Source organism: Pleurodeles waltl, chromosome 2_1, assembly GCF_031143425.1.
Source record: "Pleurodeles waltl isolate 20211129_DDA chromosome 2_1, aPleWal1.hap1.20221129, whole genome shotgun sequence".
Classification (NCBI taxonomy): Eukaryota; Metazoa; Chordata; class Amphibia; order Caudata; family Salamandridae; genus Pleurodeles; species Pleurodeles waltl.
In genome coordinates, this window is record NC_090438.1 from 110450652 (window position 1) to 110478008 (window position 27357).

The window sequence follows — 27357 nt, forward strand, 5'->3', positions numbered from 1 at the left end:
GGCAAGGCCGGAGAAAATAATGAGAATAACAAGGAGGAGTCACTGGCCAGTCAGGACAGCCCCTAAGGTGTCCTGAGCTGAGGTGACTCTAACTTTTAGAAATCCTCCATCTTGCAGATGGAGGATTCCCCCAATAGGGTTAGGATTGTGACCCCCTCCCCTTGGGAGGAGGCACAAAGAGGGTGTACCCACCCTCAGGGCTAGTAGCCATTGGCTACTAACCCCCCAGACCTAAACACGCCCTTAAATTTAGTATTTAAGGGCTACCCTGAACCCTAGAAAATTAGATTCCTGCAACAAGAAGAAGGACTGCCCAGCTGAAAACCCCTGCAGCGGAAGACCAGAAGACGACAACTGCCTTGGCTCCAGAAACTCACCGGCCTGTCTCCTGCCTTCCAAAGATCCTGCTCCAGCGACGCCTTCCGAAGGGACCAGCGACCTCGACATCCTCTGAGGACTGCCCCTGCTTCGAAAAGACAAGAAACTCCCGAGGACAGCGGACCTGCTCCAAGAAAAGCTGCAACTTTGTTTCCAGCAACTTTAAAGATCCCTGCAAGCTCCCCGCAAGAAGCGTGAGACTTGCAACACTGCACCCGGCGACCCCGACTCGACTGGTGGCGATCCAACACCTCAGGAGGGACCCCAGGACTACTCTGATACTGTGAGTACCAAAACCTGTCCCCCCTGAGCCCCCACAGCGCCGCCTGCAGAGGGAATCCCGAGGCTTCCCCTGACCGCGACTCTTTCGAACCTAAAGTCCCGACACCTGGGAGAGACCCTGCACCCGCAGCCCCCAGGACCTGAAGGACCGGACTTTCACTGGAGAAGTGACCCCCAGGAGTCCCTCTCCCTTGCCCAAGTGGAGGTTTCCCCGAGGAACCCCCCCCTTGCCTGCCTGCAGCGCTGAAGAGATCCCGAGATCTCTCATAGACTAACATTGCAAACCCGACGCTTGTTTCTACACTGCACCCGGCCGCCCCCGCGCCGCTGAGGGTGAAATTTCTGTGTGGACTTGTGTCCCCCCCGGTGCCCTACAAAACCCCCCTGGTCTGCCCTCCGAAGACGCGGGTACTTACCTGCAAGCAGACCGGAACCGGGGCACCCCCTCCTCTCCATTCTAGCCTATGTGTTTTGAGCACCACTTTGGACTCTGCACCTGACCGGCCCTGAGCTGCTGGTGTGGTGACTTTGGGGTTGCTCTGAACCCCCAACGGTGGGCTACCTTGGACCAAGAACTGAGCCCTGTAAGTGTCTTACTTACCTGGTTAATCTAACAAATACTTACCTCCCCTAGGAACTGTGAAAATTGCACTAAGTGTCCACTTTTAAAACAGCTATTTGTCAATAACTTGAAAAGTATACATGCAATTTTGATGATTTGAAGTTCCTAAAGTACTTACCTGCAATACCTTTCGAATGAGATATTACATGTAGAATTTGAACCTGTGGTTCTTAAAATAAACTAAGAAAAGATATTTTTCTATATAAAAACCTATTGGCTGGATTTGTCTCTGAGTGTGTGTACCTCATTTATTGTCTTGTGTATGTACAACAAATGCTTAACACTACTCCTTGGATAAGCCTACTGCTCGACCACACTACCACAAAATAGAGCATTAGTATTATCTATTTTTACCACTATTTTACCTCTAAGGGGAACCCTTGGACTCTGTGCATGCTATTCCTCACTTTGAAATAGCACATACAGAGCCAACTTCCTACATTGGTGGATCAGCGGTGGGGTACAAGACTTTGCATTTGCTGGACTACTCAGCCAATACCTGATCACACGACAAATTCCAAAATTGTCATTAGAAATTGATTTTTGCAATTTGAAAAGTTTTCTAAATTCTTAAAAGACCTGCTAGGGCCTTGTGTTAGATCCTGTTTAGCATTTCTTTTAGAGTTTAAAAGTTTGTACAAGTTTGAATTAGATTCTAGAACCAGTTTTAGTTTCTTAAAAAGTATTCCAACTTTTAGAAGCATAATGTCTAGCACAGATGTGAATGTGGTGGAACTCGACACCACACCTTACCTCCATCTACAGATGAGAGAGCTAAGGTCACTCTGTAAACTAAAGAAAATAGCAATGGGCCCCAAACCTACCAAAGTACAGCTCCAGGAGCTTTTGGCAGAGTTTGAAAAGGCCAACCCCTCTGAGGATGGCAACTCAGAGGATGAAGATAGTGACTTGGAGGGAAATTCCCCCCCTCCAGTCCTACTTAGGGAGAGCAGGGCTTCTCAAGCCCTGACTCCACAAATAATAGTCAGAGATGCTGGTTCCCTCACAGGAGGGACCAACAACTCTGAAATCACTGAGGATAACTCCAGTGAAGAGGACATCCAGTTAGCCAGGATGGCCAAAAGATTGGCTTTGGAAAGACAGATCCTAGCCATAGAGAGGGAAAGACAAGAGATGGGCCTAGGACCCATCAATGGTGGCAGCAACATAAATAGGGTCAGAGATTCTCCTGACATGTTGAAAATCCCCAAAGGGATTGTAACTAAATATGAAGATGGTGATGACATCACCAAATGGTTCACAGCTTTTGAGAGGGCTTGTGTAACCAGAAAAGTGAACAGATCTCACTGGGGTGCTCTCCTTTGGGAAATGTTCACAGGAAAGTGTAGGGATAGACTCCTCACACTCTCTGGACAAGATGCAGAATCTTATGACCTCATGAAGGGTACCCTGATTGAGGGCTTTGGATTCTCCACTGAGGAGTACAGGATTAGGTTCAGGGGGGCTCAAAAATCCTCGAGCCAGACCTGGGTTGACTTTGTTGACTACTCAGTGAAAACACTAGATGGTTGGATTCAAGGCAGTGGTGTAAGTAATTATGATGGGCTGTACAATTTATTTGTGAAGGAACACCTGTTAAGTAATTGTTTCAATGATAAACTGCATCAGCATCTGGTAGACCTAGGACCAATTTCTCCCCAAGAATTGGGAAAGAAGGCGGACCATTGGGTCAAGACAAGGGTGTCCAAGACTTCAACAGGGGGTGACCAAAAGAAAGGGGTCACAAAGACTCCCCAGGGGAAGGGTGATGAGACAACCAAAACTAAAAATAGTAAAGAGTCTTCTACAGGCCCCCAAAAACCTGCACAGGAGGGTGGGCCCAGAGCCTCTTCACAAAACAATGGGTACAAGGGTAAAAACTTTGATCCCAAAAAGGCCTGGTGTCATAGCTGTAAACAGCATGGACACCAAACTGGAGACAAGGCCTGTCCCAAGAAAGGTTCCACTCCAAACTCCCATCCAGGTAACACTGGTATGGCTAGTCTCCAAGTGGGATCAACAGTGTGCCCAGAGCAAATCAGGGTCCACACTGAAGCTACTCTAGTTTCTGAGGGTGGGGTGGATTTAGCCACACTAGCTGTCTGGCCGCCTAACATGCAAAAATACAGACAGCAACTCTTAATTAATGGGACTAGAATAGAGGGCCTGAGGGATACAGGTGCCAGTGTCACCATGGTGACAGAGAAACTGGTTTCCCCTGGCCAATACCTGACTGGAAAAACTTACACAGTCACCAACGCGGACAATCAGAGAAAAGTACATCCCATGGCAATGGTTACTTTAGAATGGGGAGGGGTCAATGGCCTGAAACAGGTGGTGGTCTCCTCAAATATCCCAGTGGACTGTCTGCTTGGAAATGACCTGGAGTCCTCAGCATGGGCTGAGGTAGAACTAAAAACCCATGCAGCAATGCTGGGTATCCCTGAACTGGTGTGTGTGAAAACCAGAGCACAATGCAAGGCACAGGGTGAAAAAGTAGAGCTGGAGTCTGGAAAAATGGCCCAGCCTACCAAGAGAACAGGAAAGTCAGTTGGGAAACCAACTGCAACACAGCAAAAGAAAGGGAACCTCTCTTCTCAGGAAGAAGTTCTGCCCTCTGAGGGAACTGAGCCTTTGGAACTTGAACCTTATCAGGTTGAGCTCTTAGGCCCAGGGGGACCCTCAAGGGAAGAGCTGTGTAAGGGACAAGAAACCTGTCCCTCTCTTGAAGGCCTTAGGCAGCAAGCTGCTGAAGAGTCCAAAGGCAAGAAAAATGGAACACATAGGGTCTATTGGGAAGATGGGCTCCTGTACACTGAGGCCAGAGACCCCAAACCTGGTACCACTAGGAGAGTGGTAGTGCCTCAGCTGTTCAGAGAATTCATCCTAACATTGGCCCATGACATTCCCCTTGCTGGACATTTGGGACAAACCAAGACGTGGGAGAGGTTAGTCAACCACTTCTACTGGCCCAATATGTCCAACATGGTTAAGGAGTTTTGCCTCTCCTGCCCCACCTGTCAAGCCAGTGGTAAGACAGGTGGGCACCCAAAGGCCCCCCTCATTCCACTTCCAGTGGTGGGGGTGCCCTTTGAAAGAGTGGGTGTGGACATAGTTGGTCCACTGGAACCTCCCACAGCCTCAGGAAATATGTATATCCTGGTAGTAGTGGATCATGCTACCAGGTATCCTGAAGCTATTCCCCTTAGGTCGACTACTGCCCCTGCAGTAGCCAAGGCCCTCATTGGTATCTTTACCAGAGTGGGTTTCCCTAAGGAGGTGGTGTCTGACAGAGGTACCAACTTCATGTCAGCATACCTAAAGCACATGTGGAATGAGTGTGGAGTGACTTATAAATTCACTACACCTTACCATCCACAAACTAATGGCTTAGTTGAGAGATTCAACAAGACATTAAAAGGCATGATCATGGGGCTCCCAGAAAAACTCAAAAGGAGATGGGATGTCCTCCTGCCATGTCTGCTTTTCGCTTACAGGGAGGTACCACAGAAGGGAGTAGGGTTCTCACCCTTTGAACTTCTGTTTGGTCATCCTGTAAGGGGACCACTTGCCCTTGTTAAAGAAGGCTGGGAGAGACCTCTCCATGAGCCTAAACAGGACATAGTGGACTATGTACTTGGCCTTCGCTCTAGAATGGCAGAGTACATGGAAAAGGCAACCAAAAACCTTGAGGCCAGCCAACAGCTCCAGAAGTTTTGGTATGACCAAAAGGCTGCACTGGTTGAGTTCCAACCAGGGCAGAAAGTCTGGGTTCTGGAGCCTGTGGCTCCCAGGGCACTCCAGGACAAATGGAGTGGCCCTTACCCAGTACTAGAGAGGAAGAGTCAGGTCACCTACTTGGTGGACCTGGGCACAAGCAGGAGCCCCAAAAGGGTGATCCATGTAAACCGCCTTAAGCTCTTCCACGACAGGGCTGATGTCAATCTGTTGATGGTAACAGATGAGGATCAGGAGGCAGAGAGTGAACCTCTCCCTGATCTTCTGTCATCAGACCCAAAAGATGGTACAGTAGATGGAGTGATCTACTCAGACACCCTCTCTGGCCAACAGCAAGCTGATTGTAGGAGAGTCCTACAACAGTTTCCTGAACTCTTCTCCTTAACCCCTGGTCAGACACACCTGTGTACCCATGATGTGGACACAGGAGACAGCATGCCTGTCAAGAACAAAATCTTTAGACAGTCTGACCATGTTAAGGAAAGCATCAAGGTGGAAGTCCACAAGATGCTGGAATTGGGAGTCATTGAGCGCTCTGACAGCCCCTGGGCTAGCCCAGTGGTCTTAGTCCCCAAACCTCACACCACAGATGGAAAGAAAGAGATGAGGTTTTGTGTGGACTACAGAGGGCTCAATTCTGTCACCAAGACAGATGCTCATCCAATTCCAAGAGCTGATGAGCTCATTGATAAATTAGGTGCTGCCAAATTTCTAAGTACCTTTGACTTGACAGCAGGGTACTGGCAAATAAAAATGGCACCTGGAGCAAAAGAAAAGACAGCATTCTCCACACCTGATGGGCATTATCAGTTTACTGTTATGCCCTTTGGTTTAAAGAATGCCCCTGCCACCTTCCAAAGGTTGGTGAATCAAGTCCTTGCTGGCTTGGAGTCCTTTAGCACAGCTTATCTTGATGATATTGCTGTCTTTAGCTCCACCTGGCAGGATCACCTGGTCCACCTGAGGAAGGTTTTGAAGGCTCTGCAATCTGCAGGCCTCTCTATCAAGGCATCCAAATGCCAGATGGGGCAGGGAACTGTGGTTTACTTGGGACACCTTGTAGGTGGAGGCCAAGTTCAGCCACTCCAACCCAAGATCCAGACTATTCTGGACTGGGTAGCTCCAAAAACCCAGACTCAAGTCAGGGCATTCCTTGGCTTGACTGGGTACTACAGGAGGTTTGTGAAGGGATATGGATCCATTGTGACAGCCCTCACTGAGCTCACCTCCAAGAAAATGCCCAAGAAAGTGAACTGGACTGTGGACTGCCAACAGGCCTTTGACACCCTGAAGCAGGCAATGTGCTCAGCACCAGTTCTCAAAGCTCCAGATTATTCTAAGCAGTTCATTGTGCAGACTGATGCCTCTGAACATGGGATAGGGGCAGTTTTGTCCCAAACAAATGATGATGGCCTTGACCAGCCTGTTGCTTTCATTAGCAGGAGGTTACTCCCCAGGGAGCAGCGTTGGAGTGCCATTGAGAGGGAGGCCTTTGCTGTGGTCTGGTCCCTGAAGAAGCTGAGACCATACCTCTTTGGGACTCACTTCCTAGTTCAAACTGACCACAGACCTCTCAAATGGCTGATGCAAATGAAAGGTGAAAATCCTAAACTGTTGAGGTGGTCCATCTCCCTACAGGGAATGGACTTTATAGTGGAACACAGACCTGGGACTGCCCATGCCAATGCAGATGGCCTTTCCAGGTTCTTCCACTTAGAAAATGAAGACTCTCTTGGGAAAGGTTAGTCTCATCCTCTTTCGTTTGGGGGGGGGTTGTGTAAGGAAATGCCTCCTTGGCATGGTTGCCCCCTGACTTTTTGCCTTTGCTGATGCTATGTTTACAATTGAAAGTGTGCTGAGGCCTGCTAACCAGGCCCCAGCACCAGTGTTCTTTCCCTAACGTGTACTTTTGTATCCACAATTGGCAGACCCTGGCATCCAGATAAGTCCCTTGTAACTGGTACTTCTAGTACCAAGGGCCCTGATGCCAAGGAAGGTCTCTAAGGGCTGCAGCATGTCTTATGCCACCCTGGAGACCTCTCACTCAGCACAGACACACTGCTTACCAGCTTGTGTGTGCTAGTGAGGACAAAACGAGTAAGTCGACATGGCACTCCCCTCAGGGTGCCATGCCAGCCTCTCACTGCCTATGCAGTATAGGTAAGACACCCCTCTAGCAGGCCTTACAGCCCTAAGGCAGGGTGCACTATACCATAGGTGAGGGTACCAGTGCATGAGCATGGTACCCCTACAGTGTCTAAACAAAACCTTAGACATTGTAAGTGCAGGGTAGCCATAAGAGTATATGGTCTGGGAGTCTGTCAAACACGAACTCCACAGCACCATAATGGCTACACTGAAAACTGGGAAGTTTGGTATCAAACTTCTCAGCACAATAAATGCACACTGATGCCAGTGTACATTTTATTGTAAAATACACCACAGAGGGCACCTTAGAGGTGCCCCCTGAAACTTAACCGACTATCTGTGTAGGCTGACTAGTTTTAGCAGCCTGCCACAAACCGAGACATGTTGCTGGCCCCATGGGGAGAGTGCCTTTGTCACTCTGAGGCCAGTAACAAAGCCTGCACTGGGTGGAGATGCTAACACCTCTCCCAGGCAGGAATTGTCACACCTGGCGGTGAGCCTCAAAGGCTCACCTCCTTTGTGCCAACCCAGCAGGACACTCCAGCTAGTGGAGTTGCCCGCCCCCTCCGGCCAGGCCCCACTTTTGGCGGCAAGGCCGGAGAAAATAATGAGAATAACAAGGAGGAGTCACTGGCCAGTCAGGACAGCCCCTAAGGTGTCCTGAGCTGAGGTGACTCTAACTTTTAGAAATCCTCCATCTTGCAGATGGAGGATTCCCCCAATAGGGTTAGGATTGTGACCCCCTCCCCTTGGGAGGAGGCACAAAGAGGGTGTACCCACCCTCAGGGCTAGTAGCCATTGGCTACTAACCCCCCAGACCTAAACACGCCCTTAAATTTAGTATTTAAGGGCTACCCTGAACCCTAGAAAATTAGATTCCTGCAACAAGAAGAAGGACTGCCCAGCTGAAAACCCCTGCAGCGGAAGACCAGAAGACGACAACTGCCTTGGCTCCAGAAACTCACCGGCCTGTCTCCTGCCTTCCAAAGATCCTGCTCCAGCGACGCCTTCCGAAGGGACCAGCGACCTCGACATCCTCTGAGGACTGCCCCTGCTTCGAAAAGACAAGAAACTCCCGAGGACAGCGGACCTGCTCCAAGAAAAGCTGCAACTTTGTTTCCAGCAACTTTAAAGATCCCTGCAAGCTCCCCGCAAGAAGCGTGAGACTTGCAACACTGCACCCGGCGACCCCGACTCGACTGGTGGCGATCCAACACCTCAGGAGGGACCCCAGGACTACTCTGATACTGTGAGTACCAAAACCTGTCCCCCCTGAGCCCCCACAGCGCCGCCTGCAGAGGGAATCCCGAGGCTTCCCCTGACCGCGACTCTTTCGAACCTAAAGTCCCGACACCTGGGAGAGACCCTGCACCCGCAGCCCCCAGGACCTGAAGGACCGGACTTTCACTGGAGAAGTGACCCCCAGGAGTCCCTCTCCCTTGCCCAAGTGGAGGTTTCCCCGAGGAACCCCCCCCTTGCCTGCCTGCAGCGCTGAAGAGATCCCGAGATCTCTCATAGACTAACATTGCAAACCCGACGCTTGTTTCTACACTGCACCCGGCCGCCCCCGCGCCGCTGAGGGTGAAATTTCTGTGTGGACTTGTGTCCCCCCCGGTGCCCTACAAAACCCCCCTGGTCTGCCCTCCGAAGACGCGGGTACTTACCTGCAAGCAGACCGGAACCGGGGCACCCCCTCCTCTCCATTCTAGCCTATGTGTTTTGAGCACCACTTTGGACTCTGCACCTGACCGGCCCTGAGCTGCTGGTGTGGTGACTTTGGGGTTGCTCTGAACCCCCAACGGTGGGCTACCTTGGACCAAGAACTGAGCCCTGTAAGTGTCTTACTTACCTGGTTAATCTAACAAATACTTACCTCCCCTAGGAACTGTGAAAATTGCACTAAGTGTCCACTTTTAAAACAGCTATTTGTCAATAACTTGAAAAGTATACATGCAATTTTGATGATTTGAAGTTCCTAAAGTACTTACCTGCAATACCTTTCGAATGAGATATTACATGTAGAATTTGAACCTGTGGTTCTTAAAATAAACTAAGAAAAGATATTTTTCTATATAAAAACCTATTGGCTGGATTTGTCTCTGAGTGTGTGTACCTCATTTATTGTCTTGTGTATGTACAACAAATGCTTAACACTACTCCTTGGATAAGCCTACTGCTCGACCACACTACCACAAAATAGAGCATTAGTATTATCTATTTTTACCACTATTTTACCTCTAAGGGGAACCCTTGGACTCTGTGCATGCTATTCCTCACTTTGAAATAGCACATACAGAGCCAACTTCCTACAGTGACTGTGTAAGTTTTTCCAGTCAGGTATTGGCCAGGGGAAACCAGTTTCTCTGTCACCATGGTGACACTGGCACCTGTATCCCTCAGGCCCTCTATTCTAGTCCCATTAATTAAGAGTTGCTGTCTGTATTTTTGCATGTTAGGCGGCCAGACAGCTAGTGTGGCTAAATCCACCCCACCCTCAGAAACTAGAGTAGCTTCAGTGTGGACCCTGATTTGCTCTGGGCACACTGTTGATCCCACTTGGAGACTAGCCATACCAGTGTTACCTGGATGGGAGTTTGGAGTGGAACCTTTCTTGGGACAGGCCTTGTCTCCAGTTTGGTGTCCATGCTGTTTACAGCTATGACACCAGGCCTTTTTGGGATCAAAGTTTTTACCCTTGTACCCATTGTTTTGTGAAGAGGCTCTGGGCCCACCCTCCTGTGCAGGTTTTTGGGGGCCTGTAGAAGACTCTTTACTATTTTTAGTTTTGGTTGTCTCATCACCCTTCTGCTGGGGAGTCTTTGTGACCCCTTTCTTTTGGTCACCCCCTGTTGAAGTCTTGGACACCCTTGTCTTGACCCAATGGTCCGCCTTCTTTCCCAATTCTTGGGGAGAAATTGGTCCTAGGTCTACCAGATGCTGATGCAGTTTATCATTGAAACAATTACTTAACAGGTGTTCTTTCACAAATAAATTGTACAGCCCATCATAATTACTTACACCACTGCCTTGAATCCAACCATCTAGTGTTTTCACTGAGTAGTCAACAAAGTCAACCCAGGTCTGGCTCGAGGATTTTTGAGCCCCCCTGAACCTAATCCTGTACTCCTCAGTGGAGAATCCAAAGCCCTCAATCAGGGTACCCTTCATGAGGTCATAAGATTCTGCATCTTGTCCAGAGAGTGTGAGGAGTCTATCCCTACACTTTCCTGTGAACATTTCCCAAAGGAGAGCACCCCAGTGAGATCTGTTCACTTTTCTGGTTACACAAGCCCTCTCAAAAGCTGTGAACCATTTGGTGATGTCATCACCATCTTCATATTTAGTTACAATCCCTTTGGGGATTTTCAACATGTCAGGAGAATCTCTGACCCTATTTATGTTGCTGCCACCATTGATGGGTCCTAGGCCCATCTCTTGTCTTTCCCTCTCTATGGCTAGGATCTGTCTTTCCAAAGCCAACCTTTTGGCCATCCTGGCTAACTGGATGTCCTCTTCACTGGAGTTATCCTCAGTGATTTCAGAGTTGTTGGTCCCTCCTGTGAGGGAACCAGCATCTCTGACTATTATTTGTGGAGTCAGGGCTTGAGAAGCCCTGCTCTCCCTAAGTAGGACTGGAGGGGGGGAATTTCCCTCCAAGTCACTATCTTCATCCTCTGAGTTGCCATCCTCAGAGGGGTTGGCCTTTTCAAACTCTGCCAAAAGCTCCTGGAGCTGTACTTTGGTAGGTTTGGGGCCCATTGCTATTTTCTTTAGTTTACAGAGTGACCTTAGCTCTCTCATCTGTAGATGGAGGTAAGGTGTGGTGTCGAGTTCCACCACATTCACATCTGTGCTAGACATTATGCTTCTAAAAGTTGGAATACTTTTTAAGAAACTAAAACTGGTTCTAGAATCTAATTCAAACTTTTACAAACTTTTAAACTCTAAAAGAAATGCTAAACAGGATCTAACACAAGGCCCTAGCAGGTCTTTTAAGAATTTAGAAAACTTTTCAAATTGCAAAAATCAATTTCTAATGACAATTTTGGAATTTGTCGTGTGATCAGGTATTGGCTGAGTAGTCCAGCAAATGCAAAGTCTTGTACCCCACCGCTGATCCACCAATGTAGGAAGTTGGCTCTGTATGTGCTATTTCAAAGTAAGGAATAGCATGCACAGAGTCCAAGGGTTCCCCTTAGAGGTAAAATAGTGGTAAAAATAGATAATACTAATGCTCTATTTTGTGGTAGTGTGGTCGAGCAGTAGGCTTAGCCAAGGAGTAGTGTTAAGCATTTGTTGTACATACACATAGACAATAAATGAGGTACACACACTCAGAGACAAATCCAGCCAATAGGTTTTTATATAGAAAAATATCTTTTCTTAGTTTATTTTAAGAACCACAGGTTCAAATTCTACATGTAATATCTCATTCGAAAGGTATTGCAGGTAAGTACTTTAGGAACTTCAAATCATCAAAATTGCATGTATACTTTTCAAGTTATTCACAAATAGCTGTTTTAAAAGTGGACACTTAGTGCAATTTTCACAGTTCCTAGGGGAGGTAAGTATTTGTTAGGTTAACCAGGTAAGTAAGACACTTACAGGGCTTAGTTCTTGGTCCAAGGTAGCCCACCGTTGGGGGTTCAGAGCAACCCCAAAGTCACCACACCAGTAGCTCAGGGCCGGTCAGGTGCAGAGTTCAAAGTGGTGCCCAAAACACATAGGCTAGAATGGAGAGAAGGGGGTGCCCCGGTTCCGGTCTGCTTGCAGGTAAGTACCCGCGTCTTCGGAGGGCAGACCAGGGGTGTTTTGTAGGGCACCGGGGGGGACACCAGCCCACACAGAAATTTCACCCTCAGCAGCGCGGGGGCGGCCGGGTGCAGTGTAGAAACAAGCGTCGGGTTTATAATGGAAGTCAATGGGAGATCTAGGGATCTCTTCAGCGCTGCAGGCAGGCAAGGGGGGGGTTCCTCGGGGAAACCTCCACTTGGTCAAGGGAGAGGGACTCCTGGGGGTCACTCCTCCAGTGAAAGTCTGGTCCTTCAGGTCCTGGGGGCTGCGGGTGCAGGGTCTCTCCCAGGTGTCGGGACTTAGGATTCAAAGAGTCGCGGTCAGGGGAAGCCTCGGGATTCCCTCTGCAGGCGGCGCTGTGGGGGCTCAGGGGGGACAGGTTTTTGTACTCACAGTATCAGAGTAGTCCTGGGGTCCCTCCTGAGGTGTCGGGTCTCCACCAGCCGAGTCGGGGTCGCCGGGTGCAGTGTTGCAAGTCTCACGCTTCTTGCGGGGAGCTTGCAGGGTTCTTTAAAGCTGCTGGAAACAAAGTTGCAGCTTTTCTTGGAGCAGGTCCGCTGTCCTCTGGAGTTTCTTGTCTTTTCGAAGCAGGGGCAGTCCTCAGAGGATGTCGAGGTCGCTGGTCCCTTCGGAAGGCGTCGCTGGAGCAGGATCTTTGGAAGGCAGGAGACAGGCCGGTGAGTTTCTGGAGCCAAGGCAGTTGTCGTCTTCTGGTCTTCCGCTGCAGGGGTTTTCAGCTGGGCAGTCCTTCTTCTTGTTGCAGGAATCTACTTTTCTAGGGTTCAGGGTAGCCCTTAAATACTAAATTTAAGGGCGTGTTTAGGTCTGGGGGGTTAGTAGCCAATGGCTACTAGCCCTGAGGGTGGGTACACCCTCTTTGTGCCTCCTCCCAAGGGGAGGGGGTCACAATCCTAACCCTATTGGGGGAATCCTCCATCTGCAAGATGGAGGATTTCTAAAAGTTAGAGTCACCTCAGCTCAGGACACCTTAGGGGCTGTCCTGACTGGCCAGTGACTCCTCCTTGTTATTCTCATTATTTTCTCCGGCCTTGCCGCCAAAAGTGGGGCCTGGCCGGAGGGGGGCGGGCAACTCCACTAGCTGGAGTGTCCTGCTGGGTTGGCACAAAGGAGGTGAGCCTTTGAGGCTCACCGCCAGGTGTGACAATTCCTGCCTGGGAGAGGTGTTAGCATCTCCACCCAGTGCAGGCTTTGTTACTGGCCTCAGAGTGACAAAGGCACTCTCCCCATGGGGCCAGCAACATGTCTCGGTTTGTGGCAGGCTGCTAAAACTAGTCAGCCTACACAGATAGTCGGTTAAGTTTCAGGGGGCACCTCTAAGGTGCCCTCTGGGGTGTATTTTACAATAAAATGTACACTGGCATCAGTGTGCATTTATTGTGCTGAGAAGTTTGATACCAAACTTCCCAGTTTTCAGTGTAGCCATTATGGTGCTGTGGAGTTCGTGTTTGACAGACTCCCAGACCATATACTCTTATGGCTACCCTGCACTTACAATGTCTAAGGTTTTGTTTAGACACTGTAGGGGTACCATGCTCATGCACTGGTACCCTCACCTATGGTATAGTGCACCCTGCCTTAGGGCTGTAAGGCCTGCTAGAGGGGTGTCTTACCTATACTGCATAGGCAGTGAGAGGCTGGCATGGCACCCTGAGGGGAGTGCCATGTCGACTTACTCGTTTTGTCCTCACTAGCACACACAAGCTGGTAAGCAGTGTGTCTGTGCTGAGTGAGAGGTCTCCAGGGTGGCATAAGACATGCTGCAGCCCTTAGAGACCTTCCTTGGCATCAGGGCCCTTTGTACTAGAAGTACCAGTTACAAGGGACTTATCTGGATGCCAGGGTCTGCCAATTGTGGATACAAAAGTACAGGTTAGGGAAAGAACACTGGTGCTGGGGCCTGGTTAGCAGGCCTCAGCACACTTTCAATTGTAAACATAGCATCAGCAAAGGCAAAAAGTCAGGGGGCAACCATGCCAAGGAGGCATTTCCTTACAGCACAAAATTGATGACATTGTGCGTTCTTTGAGGTGGTGAAGAGACAAAACCAAGGTGCTCCCAATTCCAAGAATATACCTTATGCCACCACCAGGCTTAACTGCCATTTGTGATTGACTAGGCATTCAGAGTTTATATTCCTTGGTGTTTAGAGATTCCACCAAGGGATTTGTTTGGCCATGAAAATTCCTTGGTGATCGAACCATTTCCAGAGGCGTAGTGCCTTTTGACTCAGGGCCACAACCCCACCCTAAACTAACCATACCACATGGTGGTAGTGGTGGTGGTGTTGTCCTAGCATCTGTACTAGTCTTCCTGGTGGCAGGAAGGCGCTCTATGCCAAGTGGATGGCCCGCAACTCCAATAGGTTGACATGCATCTGAGCCTCTGCTGGAGACTAAATGCCTCTGATCTCCACTTCTCCCAGACCGCCTCCCTATGCCAGAATCTAATCAAAGGTCATCACTGTTGGATTTGGGTGGGGTAAAGAAAGGGGTCTGGCGCTGACCCAATCACAGCCCAGCAACCACCACTTCAAATTGTTTGCAGTCTCCTATGAATTCTGGCCATAGTTGGGAGACCTCTACACCGATGCTGTTCTGACAGAGTATAGACCCAATTGCAGAGCCTGCGTATGCTACCTGGCATGTTTGATTAGCTGGATGCATTAGCTCATCAGTCTCAGAAGCTTCAGAGCTGTCTTCACTGAGATCAAGGATAGAGGCTGAAACATCATAGCCTGGAAGTCCTGGACTTTTCGCTCCAGGGAGGAAGTCATAAAAATTTCCTGAATAGCTCCAATGAAAGGGATTTGTCTGTGAAGGAGTAAGGTGTGAAATCAAAACCCTGATAGTGAACCACAAGGATGTCAAGATATTTGCAGTAGTCTGGAAGGGGTTGGCCACTGCCTGGGGAGAACCCTCATTTGTTCATTGCCAAGGTAGGGGAAAACTGGTACCCTCACCTCTGCAGATGTGCTGCAACCACCGTCCCCACTTTTGTGAACACCTGAGGGGCACTGGTGAGATCAAAAGGGGAGTACAGCTGACTGAAGGGCACCTGGACCACCTTGCAGGTACCTCCTGTGGGCCTGCATGACAGGGATATGAAAATAGCACCCTGCAGCTCCAACGCTACCATACAGTCACAGTCATTGCAGGGTTGCAGGCAAACAAGACTTGGGGCTAGTGCAAGCAGCTTCAATATACCCTGTTCTGAGAGGGCGATGGCTTAAAATAGGCCAAAAGGGCCTGCACTTCCTGCTGCAAGAGGGGCAGATGGTACTGAGTCAGCCTCTGAAAATGGTGGGAGGTGCAGCAAGGTGAAAAACTTACGAGCGTAACTCTGATGGACGATTTGGAGGACTCACTTGTCCAAAGTAAGGGCTTTCAATCTAGGGATCCTACCTCCAAAAGGGTGGCAGTGTGCCTTGAAGGGCACACTAAACGGATTTTGTGGCTGCTGAAAGTGGGAGTAAAGGGGGGCTGGGCTGCATGCGGTCCTTACTGTCCATATCTGTGGGAAAGATAGCTCAGTCACCAAAAGGCTGCAGAATAGGATGGTAGCATGGGTGGGTAGCGGTATTGTGAACTCCTACCATAGCCACTGGGGAAGATGGGGGTGGAACGGTCACACAAGGACAGACAAGCCAAAGCAGTGCTCAAGAGCAGAATCTGCCTTCTCACTAGAGAGGCAAGAGCAATCGACTGGCATGTCTGTTAGGGAAGTTAAGCCATCCCCAGAGAAGCCAGTAGACCTCATCCCGAGTGTGCCAGTGCCCACTGTTTGATCGAAACAATATGTAGTGCACAAATCACAACACATTGTTAATTATCTCATATCACAACCATTCTGAATGGTTTGTGTAAGGGTGGGAGTGACTGTTTCCCAAAATATACGAATACAGCAGCACAGTAGGTAGTTACTATGATAAGAGCGCAAGGCTAGGCTGTAAGAAGAAAACATGCACTTCCCAAATGTTTCAAGGTGCTTGGATTCTTTATCCAGTGGGGTGGTGCGAAAGGCATTGGTTTTGACTTTGCTCATGGGTGCCTGCACCACCAAATGTCAAATGCTGCATTAGGAAGGCCTAGTGCAGGGCAGTGGTGCCTCACTATCTGCCCGTTTACTGTGGATCCAGAACATGGCTTTGCCCATATCCCAAGAATGTTGTCTGTGAGTGCCTCATTGAAATGTAATAGGGACTCGGTATCACTAGCTTGACAGGGATCAAGGACTTCAGTGTGAACACTGGTTTTCATCTCCACAGTAGGAAATTGGCGGTCAAAAGCCTCCTCTCCTCCTTCCATACCATTGCAGCAAAGGAGGCACTTTATTCAGTTGCAGGCTCAAGGGGAAAGAAACTACTCATCATACCAGTTGTCATCAGTATACGGCTGAGCAAATTAGTACCTTTCTTCACAACACTCCTTATGTGAGTCTGTGCCAGGAAGAATGTAGATGATCTGGGCTCTTCCTTGAAGCAGTGGCATGGGTTGCTGGAAGGCTGCTGCTCAATGGAACTGGGGTGCAGCCTCAGTCCGAGTCAAAGTGGAGTTAGTTTGAAGACTGAGAATACTATCGGTTGTTCAGCATAGACTGCTTCGTTGTTGATGCTTCATGATCTGGCATGGGTTGTGGTGCCAAGACCAATACCAGCAACAAAGCTGGTGTGGGGCCCGTAACAGGACTGGAGGGTCCAGATGGCACCAAGGGCAGACCCAGTCAGTGGAGTTCAAGGTGAAGGACCTCACGAGCCCTTGGGGCATAAAGGTACGGCAAAGGGAGCTAGCAGTGTCCCAAATAGCATAAGCATAGTTCTGAGGATCTAGTGGAACTAGTTGATTTGCTGCTTCGACAAGAAACCAGGAAGCTCTAGCTGCCTTCGGAAGAGAGCTGTAATCTGTTAAGGAGATGGAGGTCAAGAGCAAGACTGATCCCTCACCCTCTCTCAGGACTTCAGGAGTGGCAGGAATGGGCAGAGTCATGCTTGGATATCTTGGGATTCCGTTTTCTTTTTGTGTTTTTTTTTTGTTTTTTTTGTTTTTTTAACTTTTGAAGGTTCCAACTGCAACAAAGACCTGTCGCAAAAACACGTTTAGGAGCAGGAACGGGACTTTCCCTTAGGTTTAGGCATGGAGTCTTCAAGAACTTGGAGACGTACAACTTCACCTCACAGTCCCTAATGGTCTTCGGTTACTAAAAGGTTTGAAACCTGTGGTTGTAGGGGGCTACACTTCACTTGCACACTGGTATTTTAAGGTCAATTTTGTAGAAACGTCTTGTGAAGATACAAGGTGAATCTCTGAATCCGCACCCTGTGGTGTGGAAAAAAACTAACGGACACTGGTGCGCATGGGTGGCATTTCAATGTGCACCACACGTCACTTCCAGAGCGGAACGAAGCCAGCAGGAGCAACACGAGGCCACCTACCAGCGTGCAGGGTTAGTGCTGAAGAATTTCCAGAATCAGTCTGATGCTTGGGGAATAGTGAAAAGGTGAGGAACCTGCAGTTAGAAGTATCCATCAGAAATGCTTATTATCAGGAATCACTGGTAAAACTTGGCATGCCACATCCCAGAAGGTGTGGCTGTAGACTATCAAAAGATAGACAGCATTAATGGAGCACAGTATAAGCCTGCCTGAAGGAAAAAAAACTGTTTGCCCATTGCATCAATCGTTATTTCCCTATCAAGAGGAGTGGAACGATTAGAGTTAAGACTGTCTTCAAAGTGGATGCCTGCAACAATAGGCTCCTAGCAGTGGACTATTAGCTACAAGATGGTTTAATGCTGGAGCAGAAAAAGGTTCTGTCAAAGCTGCCATGACTGGTTTGATCAAAGCCCTTTAAAATACAGACTATGAATGTGAAACGGACATGTTGAAAAGTATCAATCAGGAGATTAGTCCCAAGTCTCTTTAGTGGTAATGGCATTCCAAAAACATTCACTGCAAGCCAGATCACCAAAAATGATGTGCTTTCTTCCATTGGGGGTCCCTAAAATAAATCCAGGGCAGATTCAGAGGCAGTACTTAAGTCACTGGCATTCTGCAAATCAAGCTACAAGCTAGCATCAGTTGAATACAGGGGCTTGAAGGGAATATATAAATTATCTACCTTCTCAGCATAATCATCTCATGGACTAGGTGCAGGCCCTGAATGCCAACAGAATCAAAATAAAAAATGGCTTCTATCCTCCTGAAGTACTGCTGCTAAGGCAGAGGAAAGAGGGGAGCTATCTTCAACATATTGCTGCACTTAGGTTAGTTAAGGTAACAATCTAAGGCAAAAGTCAAAAACAAATCTGGAACTAGAACTGCTGCAGTCCCAGTGAAAATAACAGATAAATTGACAAGGCATGCAACAGAGAAGGAGAGGCACAGGATTGGTTGGACTTTGTACGGTCAGTCATTGATGGGGAAAAGCCTCCCAGTAGACGTCTGAATGTTGCCAGATGGGCATGTGAGGCCAGAAAGTGTGCCAAAGGGTGCAGCTATGAATTTGAAAATCTGCAGCATGGCTTCCTTTAAAGCTGCAACTTGCTGAGGGTTCAAAGATGGCTTAGGAAACTGAGTGGACTGGCTCCAGGATTGGAGTCACATCCAAAGACGACAAAGCCACAATTCGGGTTTTATTTTAATGGAGTAATCGCAATCTATCCCTTGAGGAGTGCCTGGATGTCAAACTTGGCTGTCAACCTTTAATTTACTCAACTATGACTAGCTGTGTGATCTCGATCATGACCAACATCGACAATTTATTGTGCTCAGCTATTAAGAGCAAAGCTTGCCACTCCATAATCACTTGAGGGTGCAACAGGAATTACTTATCTCCCACAATTGGTCACCGCAGTCAGACCACATATGGGTCCAAAACCAACATATTTTTGGCACACACACAACATGTTAAGAAACCCATCTTTAAATACCTCAACAACCTCCAACTACTTGATACCACCCAGTTTTGTTTCAGACCCAGCCACATCACGGAATGATTCAGGCCAGAGGATACACAGAAACCCACATCCTTTGGACCTCTCCACAGATTCTGACAATCTTCCACCCCACCCTCATCCAACACCTACATGACAATTGAATCAAAGGACAAGCAATCCAATGGATATGCTCCTTCCTGACTGAAAGGACCCAAGTCGGTCAGCCGTACATCGTGGCCACCCTGTGAACTCATCAACAGAGTTCCACAAGGATCTTTCCCCAAGGCAGAACGTTCGATCCCTCTAACCAGAATCATCTGCCATCACGATAGCAACGCTTTCTCCTATGCCAATTATATACAACTAATTTGCTCCCTTACAGACAAGAGACCACACCCAGCTCAAATTCGATGCCTGCATTACTGAAATCACTCACTGGATGAAGACTAGCTGTCTAAAGCAGTACACCGACAAGACCAAAATTGTAATCTTCGGGAACAGCACATCGCCAAGTGGCTCCATCTGGTAGTCAGAGTTAGTAGTGTCACTCACTCCCACCACCCATGCCAAGAACCTTGGGATCATTATCAACAGAGAACTCAACATGACCACCCAAGTCAATGCCATCACCGTCTAATACTTCCATACCCCGAAGATGCAGTAGAGGATTTTCAAATGGCTCCCAATCAGCAACCAGAAAACTATCACGCACGTCCTAGTCACACGCAAGATAGGCTATGGGAACACCTTCTACACTAACATACAAAACCCCACCAGAAGACTGCAAACCAATCAGAACTTAAGAGGCCAGAATCACTCTTACCCTTCCAAATCGCACTGGCATTACACCACACGTAAAGGAGCTCCACTGGCTCCCCCTTCATAAATTAGCGCAATCCAACTCCCCAACCACACTTTCAAGGCACTACATAACACTGGTCCAGTATACCTCAAGCTGCATCTCCTTTCACAAACTTTCCAGACACCGCTCGTCCAGACTCTACTCATATATATGGAAACCACATCTCAAAGTTGAGTCTTCGTCTACATTGGTAAAGTAATTACGGGGGACAATGGCACCACCATGAGGTACTGCAAATCTTTCCAGGAGAGTGATGCCTTGGGAGATTAACAAATTGAGGAATTTGCAGTTCAAGCATCCATAAAAATAAACTGTACATTCTGCATGACCAGGCTTAATTTAGAAAGATGCAGAGAGGTGGGGAAAACGTTTGTCAACTGCTTTTGTGGTTTCTGGTCTTCGGTTTCAAATAACTGACATCAGAGCACTGGTAGACACCCTAATGTTGAAGGTAGTAAAAAATTAAATCTAGGTAGTACGAGTATGTGTCAATACTGAGCATAAATCATTTGAGGCACTATTATAAAACCCAATACTAGATGACAGAAGAGTTTGGAGCACATGTATAATGTGTACGTAGATCATACTTGCTGGAAATAGGTAGCTTCATTACTCATCTATTGGGTGCTGCCATAGCGTTTAGTGAGTCAAATAACAGGTCAATGAACCTGTGAGTGGGGGAGTGAACCAACCATGAAGTATACTGTATTTTGGCAAGAAATAAATTGCATGACTCGAGCAAGGTGTTACAGTATTCCATTTTCAGCTGATTACTCTATTATATCCAAATATCTCTTTGAACAGTACTTGGGCAATTTGTTTTAGTTTCCTATAGAGTAAACGTGAGGAACAAACAATGGCAACAGCCTAGACAATAGGGACAAAAAAACAGGGCACTTATTGGAGTTGGGTGAGATTTTTTTAAATGACTAAGTGAAAAATGCTTGGTCAGCTTAAAGAAATTGAAAAGATATTACATACAATAAATAACTTTCTATAATTAAATTTTCATAAGCACACCTGAAGACTGACAAAATCCTGCAGCTGAAGACATCAATACATTTTCCGTCACTGGCATAATTTTCTGCTCATCACTGCTTCGATCGCCCACTGAATTTTGATCAGCATCCTGGTCATCGTCTTCGATGTCAGAAGATGAAGAGATATCTTGTATCGCCAAAACTGTGCCTTTTCCATCACCTTTCCTATTAGGCAATTTTGGGCTCCTTTTTTGATTTTTTTGGGTCTCTTCACTGTCTTCGTCAGACCTGGACTTTTTCCTTTTGTTTTTAGATTCCAATTTACTCAAATCTTTTTCGGATTCATAATCACATTTTGAAGACTCTGGACGGCTCTTTCGTTTCTTAGATGCTGAATTTCTGGTGACCCTGGTCTGCCTGCATGGACTATCGGAATCAGAACTTGAGCTTTTTCTTTTTCGCTTTCCTTTATCACTTATCAAGGCCTTTTTTGGATCCTTAAAGCTATTTGCAGACTTAAATGTTTCATTTGTGCTATCCAGGTCTGATGAACTAGGACTCATTTGTGCTGCCAGCTTCAGGACTTCTGGCATTTCTTCATCAGAATCAGAACAACTTTTGTTTTTTCTTGCTTTGTTCCCAGCTTTTACAGACAGACTCTTTTTGAGCAGAGAAGTCCCGTCACTGTCTGAAGAACTCTGCTCAGCAGCATTTACTTTTTGCTTCTGGAGCTTTTTTGATTTCTGCTTAACTTTAGGGTCTGTTCCACTGCTCTCTCCTCCAGAATTGGCTAAGGAATGTCCATCAGTGGGCCGTCTTCTTGGAGTTGTCTTCACACGTGGAGATCTTCTAAGATCAGATTCATCTTTCAATAAAATGGGCTTCTTTTCCGTTATGCAATCATTAACTTTATCTTGAGCACTATCCTCTTTTGTGGCCATATCACTTTCAACTTCTTCAATTTCTCCCTTTCCACTATTTTTTTTGTGTTTTATAAGAGATCCAGAAAGTGAAAGAGGATTTATTTTCACCAGCAATGATCTTACTCCTTTTGCCTTTTCATCAATATCTTTTATAGGTGTTAAAATGGGCTTTGAAGGAGAAGACGTAACAGGACTTGTTAGGACGTTGTTCTTCTCATCACTGGTTGCATTTGCCACAGCTGTAGAGCACATGTTTTCAAGAATGTCAACAGGGACAGAAGTCGGAACCGAAAGAATGTCGCTATCAAATGCCTCAGGATCACTATTTTCAAAATGGTTATCCTTATTAGACTTTTTGTCTCCATGTTGATTCTTAGAATTTATGAACTTTTTGGAATCGCTGCAATTATTTTTAGTCGTCTTGCTCATCTCTTCATCAGTTTTAATTCTGTCATGTTTTTCTTTAGAATCGGATACTTTTTTTCTTATTTTTTCATTAAGTCTTTTGCTTTCCTGCTTATCATTCTCATCACTTAGGTTTTCCTTCTTATAGTTTTTACTTTTATCTGCTTTGATACCGCACTCAAATACTTCACGGTCAACATCTCCTACTTCATCATCTTCGGTCTTCAGTGCCTCACCATCTTTAGCCTCAAGTTCACAATTTTCAATCGTAAGCAGGCTACTGTTTGTTTCAAGTGGTTTGTCACCAATTTGTTCACCCTCAACTAACGTGCCACTAACTTCAGATTCTTGCTCTAAGTCACCTTTAACTTCTTTGTCTCCATCCTCAGGTGTATCACCTCCTCCATGAAGTTCACCAGTGGGCTCATCCTCACGCCTATCATCCCCACTATCAAAGTCTTTATTTCCAGGCTTTCCCTCTTGGCTCCAATCTACCCTTCTTGCCCCCTTATCTCTTCCATCATTTTTCTCAGCTTTCTGTCTGCCCAGCTTTATAGCCCTCCTGTCCTCAGACTTCTCCCCCTTGTCCTCATCTATAGTTTTCTCCCCCTTTCCCTCCAGGTTGTACTTATCCGTTTTTTCCCCAATCTGGTCAGACGTTTTAACCAACTTCTCCTCTGCTGTGTCCATGTACATCTGATCAGAATTTTCATCTGCTATAATCATATGTTTTATAACTTCATCAGACTTCTCAATTTGTTCCTCTTCTATATCAGATTTCTCACCTTCGTCCACATTCTCTATCAAGGTTGTCACCTTATTTGATTTTTTTTCCAGCATTCGGTCCACCTTGCCAACAGTTTTTTCCTTTCTTTTATATTTATTGTTTTCAAGATGATTTTCTTTGGCATTTTTATTTTTAGCTTTACTCTCCAAATCATGGATCTCACAGTTAAGACTTTCATCCAAGGCAACGTGGGCTTTTTTCAAGTCATGGAGAACAGATTTAAAAGCTTTTAATTGTCTCATCTTAACATTTGGGGTTAGGTTAGAATTATCATTTTTCTGACTTATAAATCTAACAAAACTAGCATTTAAATTTGCTGTAGTTTCAACTAGTTTTTTCACTTTTTTCAGCAGTTCCTTTGGGACCATTAGTGCTTTATACGAATAGGTAAATGAACTAGTGCATGAATTATCTAACCGGTCCGGTCCATTACAACTGGAATTGGACTTTTCGGGACGCTTATGCATTTGGTCAGGCATTTTACCATCAAGTTCAACCTTTATCTTTTTCTTATTTTGTTGCAAAAACTGTTCCAAGTTTTCAGTCACACTGTCACAGTAACGTATGAGGTCCACCAATGGCTCTGGAGAGCAAATGTAACACTTCCACTTCGTAGTTTCATCCATTATAGCAGAGAGTTCCTTCCGGCCAAGGTTGCGCAAGATACATTTTTTGCAAAATGCATTATGGCAATAGTCACAGCAAATAAGGTTCCCCCCTTCAGCACACCATCTGTAATTCACAAAAAAAGAATTAGCTCCATATTCAGGATCAAACAATATAAGTAAATGGAACCAGTGTTTAAACCACAACATTTGATGACTAAAATGAACCATTGGCAGCAAAATTTCAGCTGACAAGTTGGCCACGTTACACAGTAAACATTCAATTCAAGTATACTTTAAACTACTTACAACACAGTTTCATGACAGTATGAGGTTCATGGATGCTACTTTACTCATAGGTAAAGATGCGTATGCAACTAACCTTGATGACTGATGAGGGTTATGATTTAAAAACTTTAAATGCCAGTAGTCTGAACTCAATACATTGTGTGTATATATATGGAACATGCAGATCTGTGTACATGGCAGATGAAGGAGGTGCAGTCTTGCATGTGTGAAGCAAGAAATCTGTGCATATGCCATGTAAATGAGGTGTACTCAACACAGCACCAACAATGATCATGCAAGTTTAGATGTATTCAGTATTCTAGGCACAACTGTAGGAAAGTGGATTATTTGTGGTGGAAAAGTTCATCTCAGAGCAAAGTGCTACCACCTGCTAGATGTCATACAAATTAAATAAACCTGTGCTCAATCGATGTTAATGTGAAATAAACCGGTAAGGCTTAAATCAAAAACAATGTGCAAAGTATTTAAGTAGTGCATACACACAGTGACAAAAAAAAAATGTCACTATCCATTTTAAAATAGAAAGGAACTATTAATGTGTAAAATAAGGCCAACATTGTAAAGAATTCCAATAATGGGAAGCAGAGATATTACTTTAAAAAGACTTCAGAGAAAAGAGAATCAAAAAGAACAAAGAGCCAATCCCTCTATTGAAGCGGTAGACCTGGGTCTAGGAGCGATTTGAGACTAACCACAATGGAGACCAACCACAATGGAGCGCTGGTCAGATCCACCAAGTGGATTAGTCCCAGTGAAGGTCCGGAATATAATACAACAAAAAAAAAAAAAGTTGTCTTCCTGTCAAACAAATCTGAAATTGTAACCTCTGCTGTGGAACTTACAGTCGGATACCTGCTGCATGTTGGTCATTCTAAGGCTCTATCAAAGTCCCACAACAGAAACTGCCTGTGTTTTCAGAGTTGCTGGAGCTTTGAAGAGGACCGTGGAACTTCTGGTAGGATGCTTTTTGCACAATGTCACCTCTATTCTGGAGAAAAGGTTTTCAAAACATATCTAAACTTTTGTTTGGTGCCCACACATCCACAGGAGTACACTTTTAAGGCCGCCCAAGTACCATGGGCGAGCAGGGTACCTAGAGGCTCTTGGGGAGTCAGGACTATTGGGGGTGGGGGGAGAATGGTGGGAGGCACCTAGAGGCTCTTAGGGAGGAGTCCTTGTAGCCACACAGGTTAGCCAACTGAAATTTGGAATGGACTTGGTTACACGTTGGAGCAGATCCAGTCCTTCAGAGCTCCCGACAGGTCATAACAGGAGGGCCCAGTTCTCTTCTGTAGGTCCAGAAAGTGTTATGAGGAAGGATGTGCAAGGGTCCAGCTCTGTAAGGGTCACCAGCCTGTGGGTGGGGGAAGAGTCCAGGGCATTCCCTAACCAATGGGGTAAATGTTCCTAGGGAACCCCTACACACTTTTACTAGTTCACAGAGCCTCTCACTCTCAAAATCCAAGATGGGGAAAATCTTCCATTGTGCAGAGGATGCATGTCCTCCCAGAAAAATGGGCATGGTAATGAGCAGTCCCTTCATCTGTGAGCACACAGATCGGTTCTGGGGGTAGTTTTCCTTTTATTAAGTTTGGTGCCAGGTCAACTAGGAAGACCAAAGCAGGGGGTCTTTCCAGGTGTCACCTAAAATTTACATGTGACAGGAAAGCCCAGAGAGTAGTATGCACAGCATGTGTATCTACAGTCATACATGCTGTAAACATATAGGTTTCCCACCTGTAGCAGTAGTTTTGCAGCTTGAAGAATTTTCTGGATTCACATGGTGTGCATTATTTTGCCATCTAGTGGTTGAGTCCAGAGTTCTCCGCTATCTTATTGTCGTCCTCTTTTAGATTTTTTCTTGTTGGTGGGCACTGACGGCAGCTCCATTTAGTGTCTCCCTGTGACGTCACTTCCTCCGGAAGCTCCTACCTTTGGTCACCAGCTTCAGATTATTATTTTTTTTCCTCTTCATTTCCATCTTCTGGTGAAGGTGGGTGGGTCAGCTGCAACATTACACCTACAGTTAAGCAACTATACGTTTTGCAGCACAAATCTTTTCCGGACTCACATGCTGTATATTGACGAAGTGGTGTAAGGAAATGGCTCCCTGTTGCAGTTACCCCCCACTTTTTGCCTGATACTGATGCTGACTTGACTGAGAAGTGTGCTGGGACCCTGCTAACCAGGCCCCAGCACCAGTGTTCTTTCACCTAAAATGTACCATTGTTTCCACAATTGGCACAACCCTGGCACCCAGTTAAGTCCCTTGTAACTGGTACCACTGGTACCAAGGGCCCTGATGCCAGGGAAGGTCTAAGGGCTGCAGCATGTCTTATGCCACCCTAGGGACCCCTCACTCAGCACAGACACTGCTTGCCAGCTTGTGTGTGCTGGTGGGGAGAAAACGACAGTCAACATGGCACTCCCCTCAGGGTGCCATGCCAACCTCACACTGCCTATGGCATAGGTAAGTCACCCCTCTAACAGGCCTTACAGCCCTAAGGCAGGGTGCACTATACCACAGGTGAGGGCATAGGTGCATGAGCACTATGCCCCTACAGTGTCTAAGCAAAACCTTAGACATTGTAATTGCAGGGTAGCCATAAGAGTATATGGTCTGGGAGTCTGTCAAAAACGAACTCCACAGCTCCATAATGGCTACACTGAATACTGGGAAGTTTAGTATCAAACCTCTCAGAATAATAAACCCACACTGACGCCAGTGTTGGATTTATTAAAAAATGCACACAGAGAGCATCTTAGAGATGCCCCCTGTATTTTACCCAATTGTTCAGTGCAGGACTGACTGGTCTGTGCCAGCCTGCTGCTGAGAGACGAGTTTCTGACCCCATGTGGTGAGGGACTTTGTGCTCTCGGAGGACAAACAAAAGCCTGCTCTGGGAGGAGGTGCTTCACACCTCCCCCCTGCAGGAACTGTAACACCTAGCAGTGAGCCTCAAAGGCTCAGGCTTCGTGTTACAATGCCAAAGGGCACTCCAGCTAGTGGAGATGCTCGCCCCCTGGACACAGCCCCCACTTTTGGCGGCAAGTCCAGGAGAGATAATGAGAAAAACAAGGAGGAGTCACTGGCCAGTCAGGACAGCCCCTAAAGGTGTCCTGAGCTGAGGTAACTCTGACTTTTAGAAATCCTCCATCTTGCAGATGGAGGATTCCCCCAATAGGATTAGGGATGTGCCCCCCTTCCCTCAGGGACAGTAGCCATTGGCTACTGCCCTCCCAGACCTAAACACACCCCTATATTCAGTATTTAGGGGCTCCCCAGAACCTAGGAACTCAGATTCCTGCAACCTAAGAAGAGGACTGCTGAACTGAAAAACCTGCAGAGAAGACTGCACCAACTGCTTTGGCCCCAGCTCTACCGGCCTGTCTCCCCACTTCTAAAGACACTGCTCCAGCGACGCGTTCCCAGGGTCCAGCAATCTCTGAAGCCTCAGAGGACTACCCTGCATGTAGAAGGACCAAGAACTCCCGAGGACAGCGGCTCTGTTCCACAAAGACTGCAACTTTGCAACAAAGAAGCAACTCTGAAACAACACACGTTTCCCGCCG

General features: G+C 46.9%; 1 protein-coding gene across 1 annotated transcript in view; it reads right to left on the bottom strand.

Moving 5' to 3' along the window:
* Positions 1 to 27357, bottom strand: part of ATRX (ATRX chromatin remodeler) — a 1138900-nt gene that overhangs the window by 958452 nt on the left and 153091 nt on the right. The window contains exon 9 of the mRNA XM_069211061.1: positions 20796 to 23602. Within this exon, the coding sequence (XP_069067162.1) occupies positions 20796 to 23602 (2807 nt within the window). The remainder of the gene's footprint in view (positions 1 to 20795; positions 23603 to 27357) is intronic.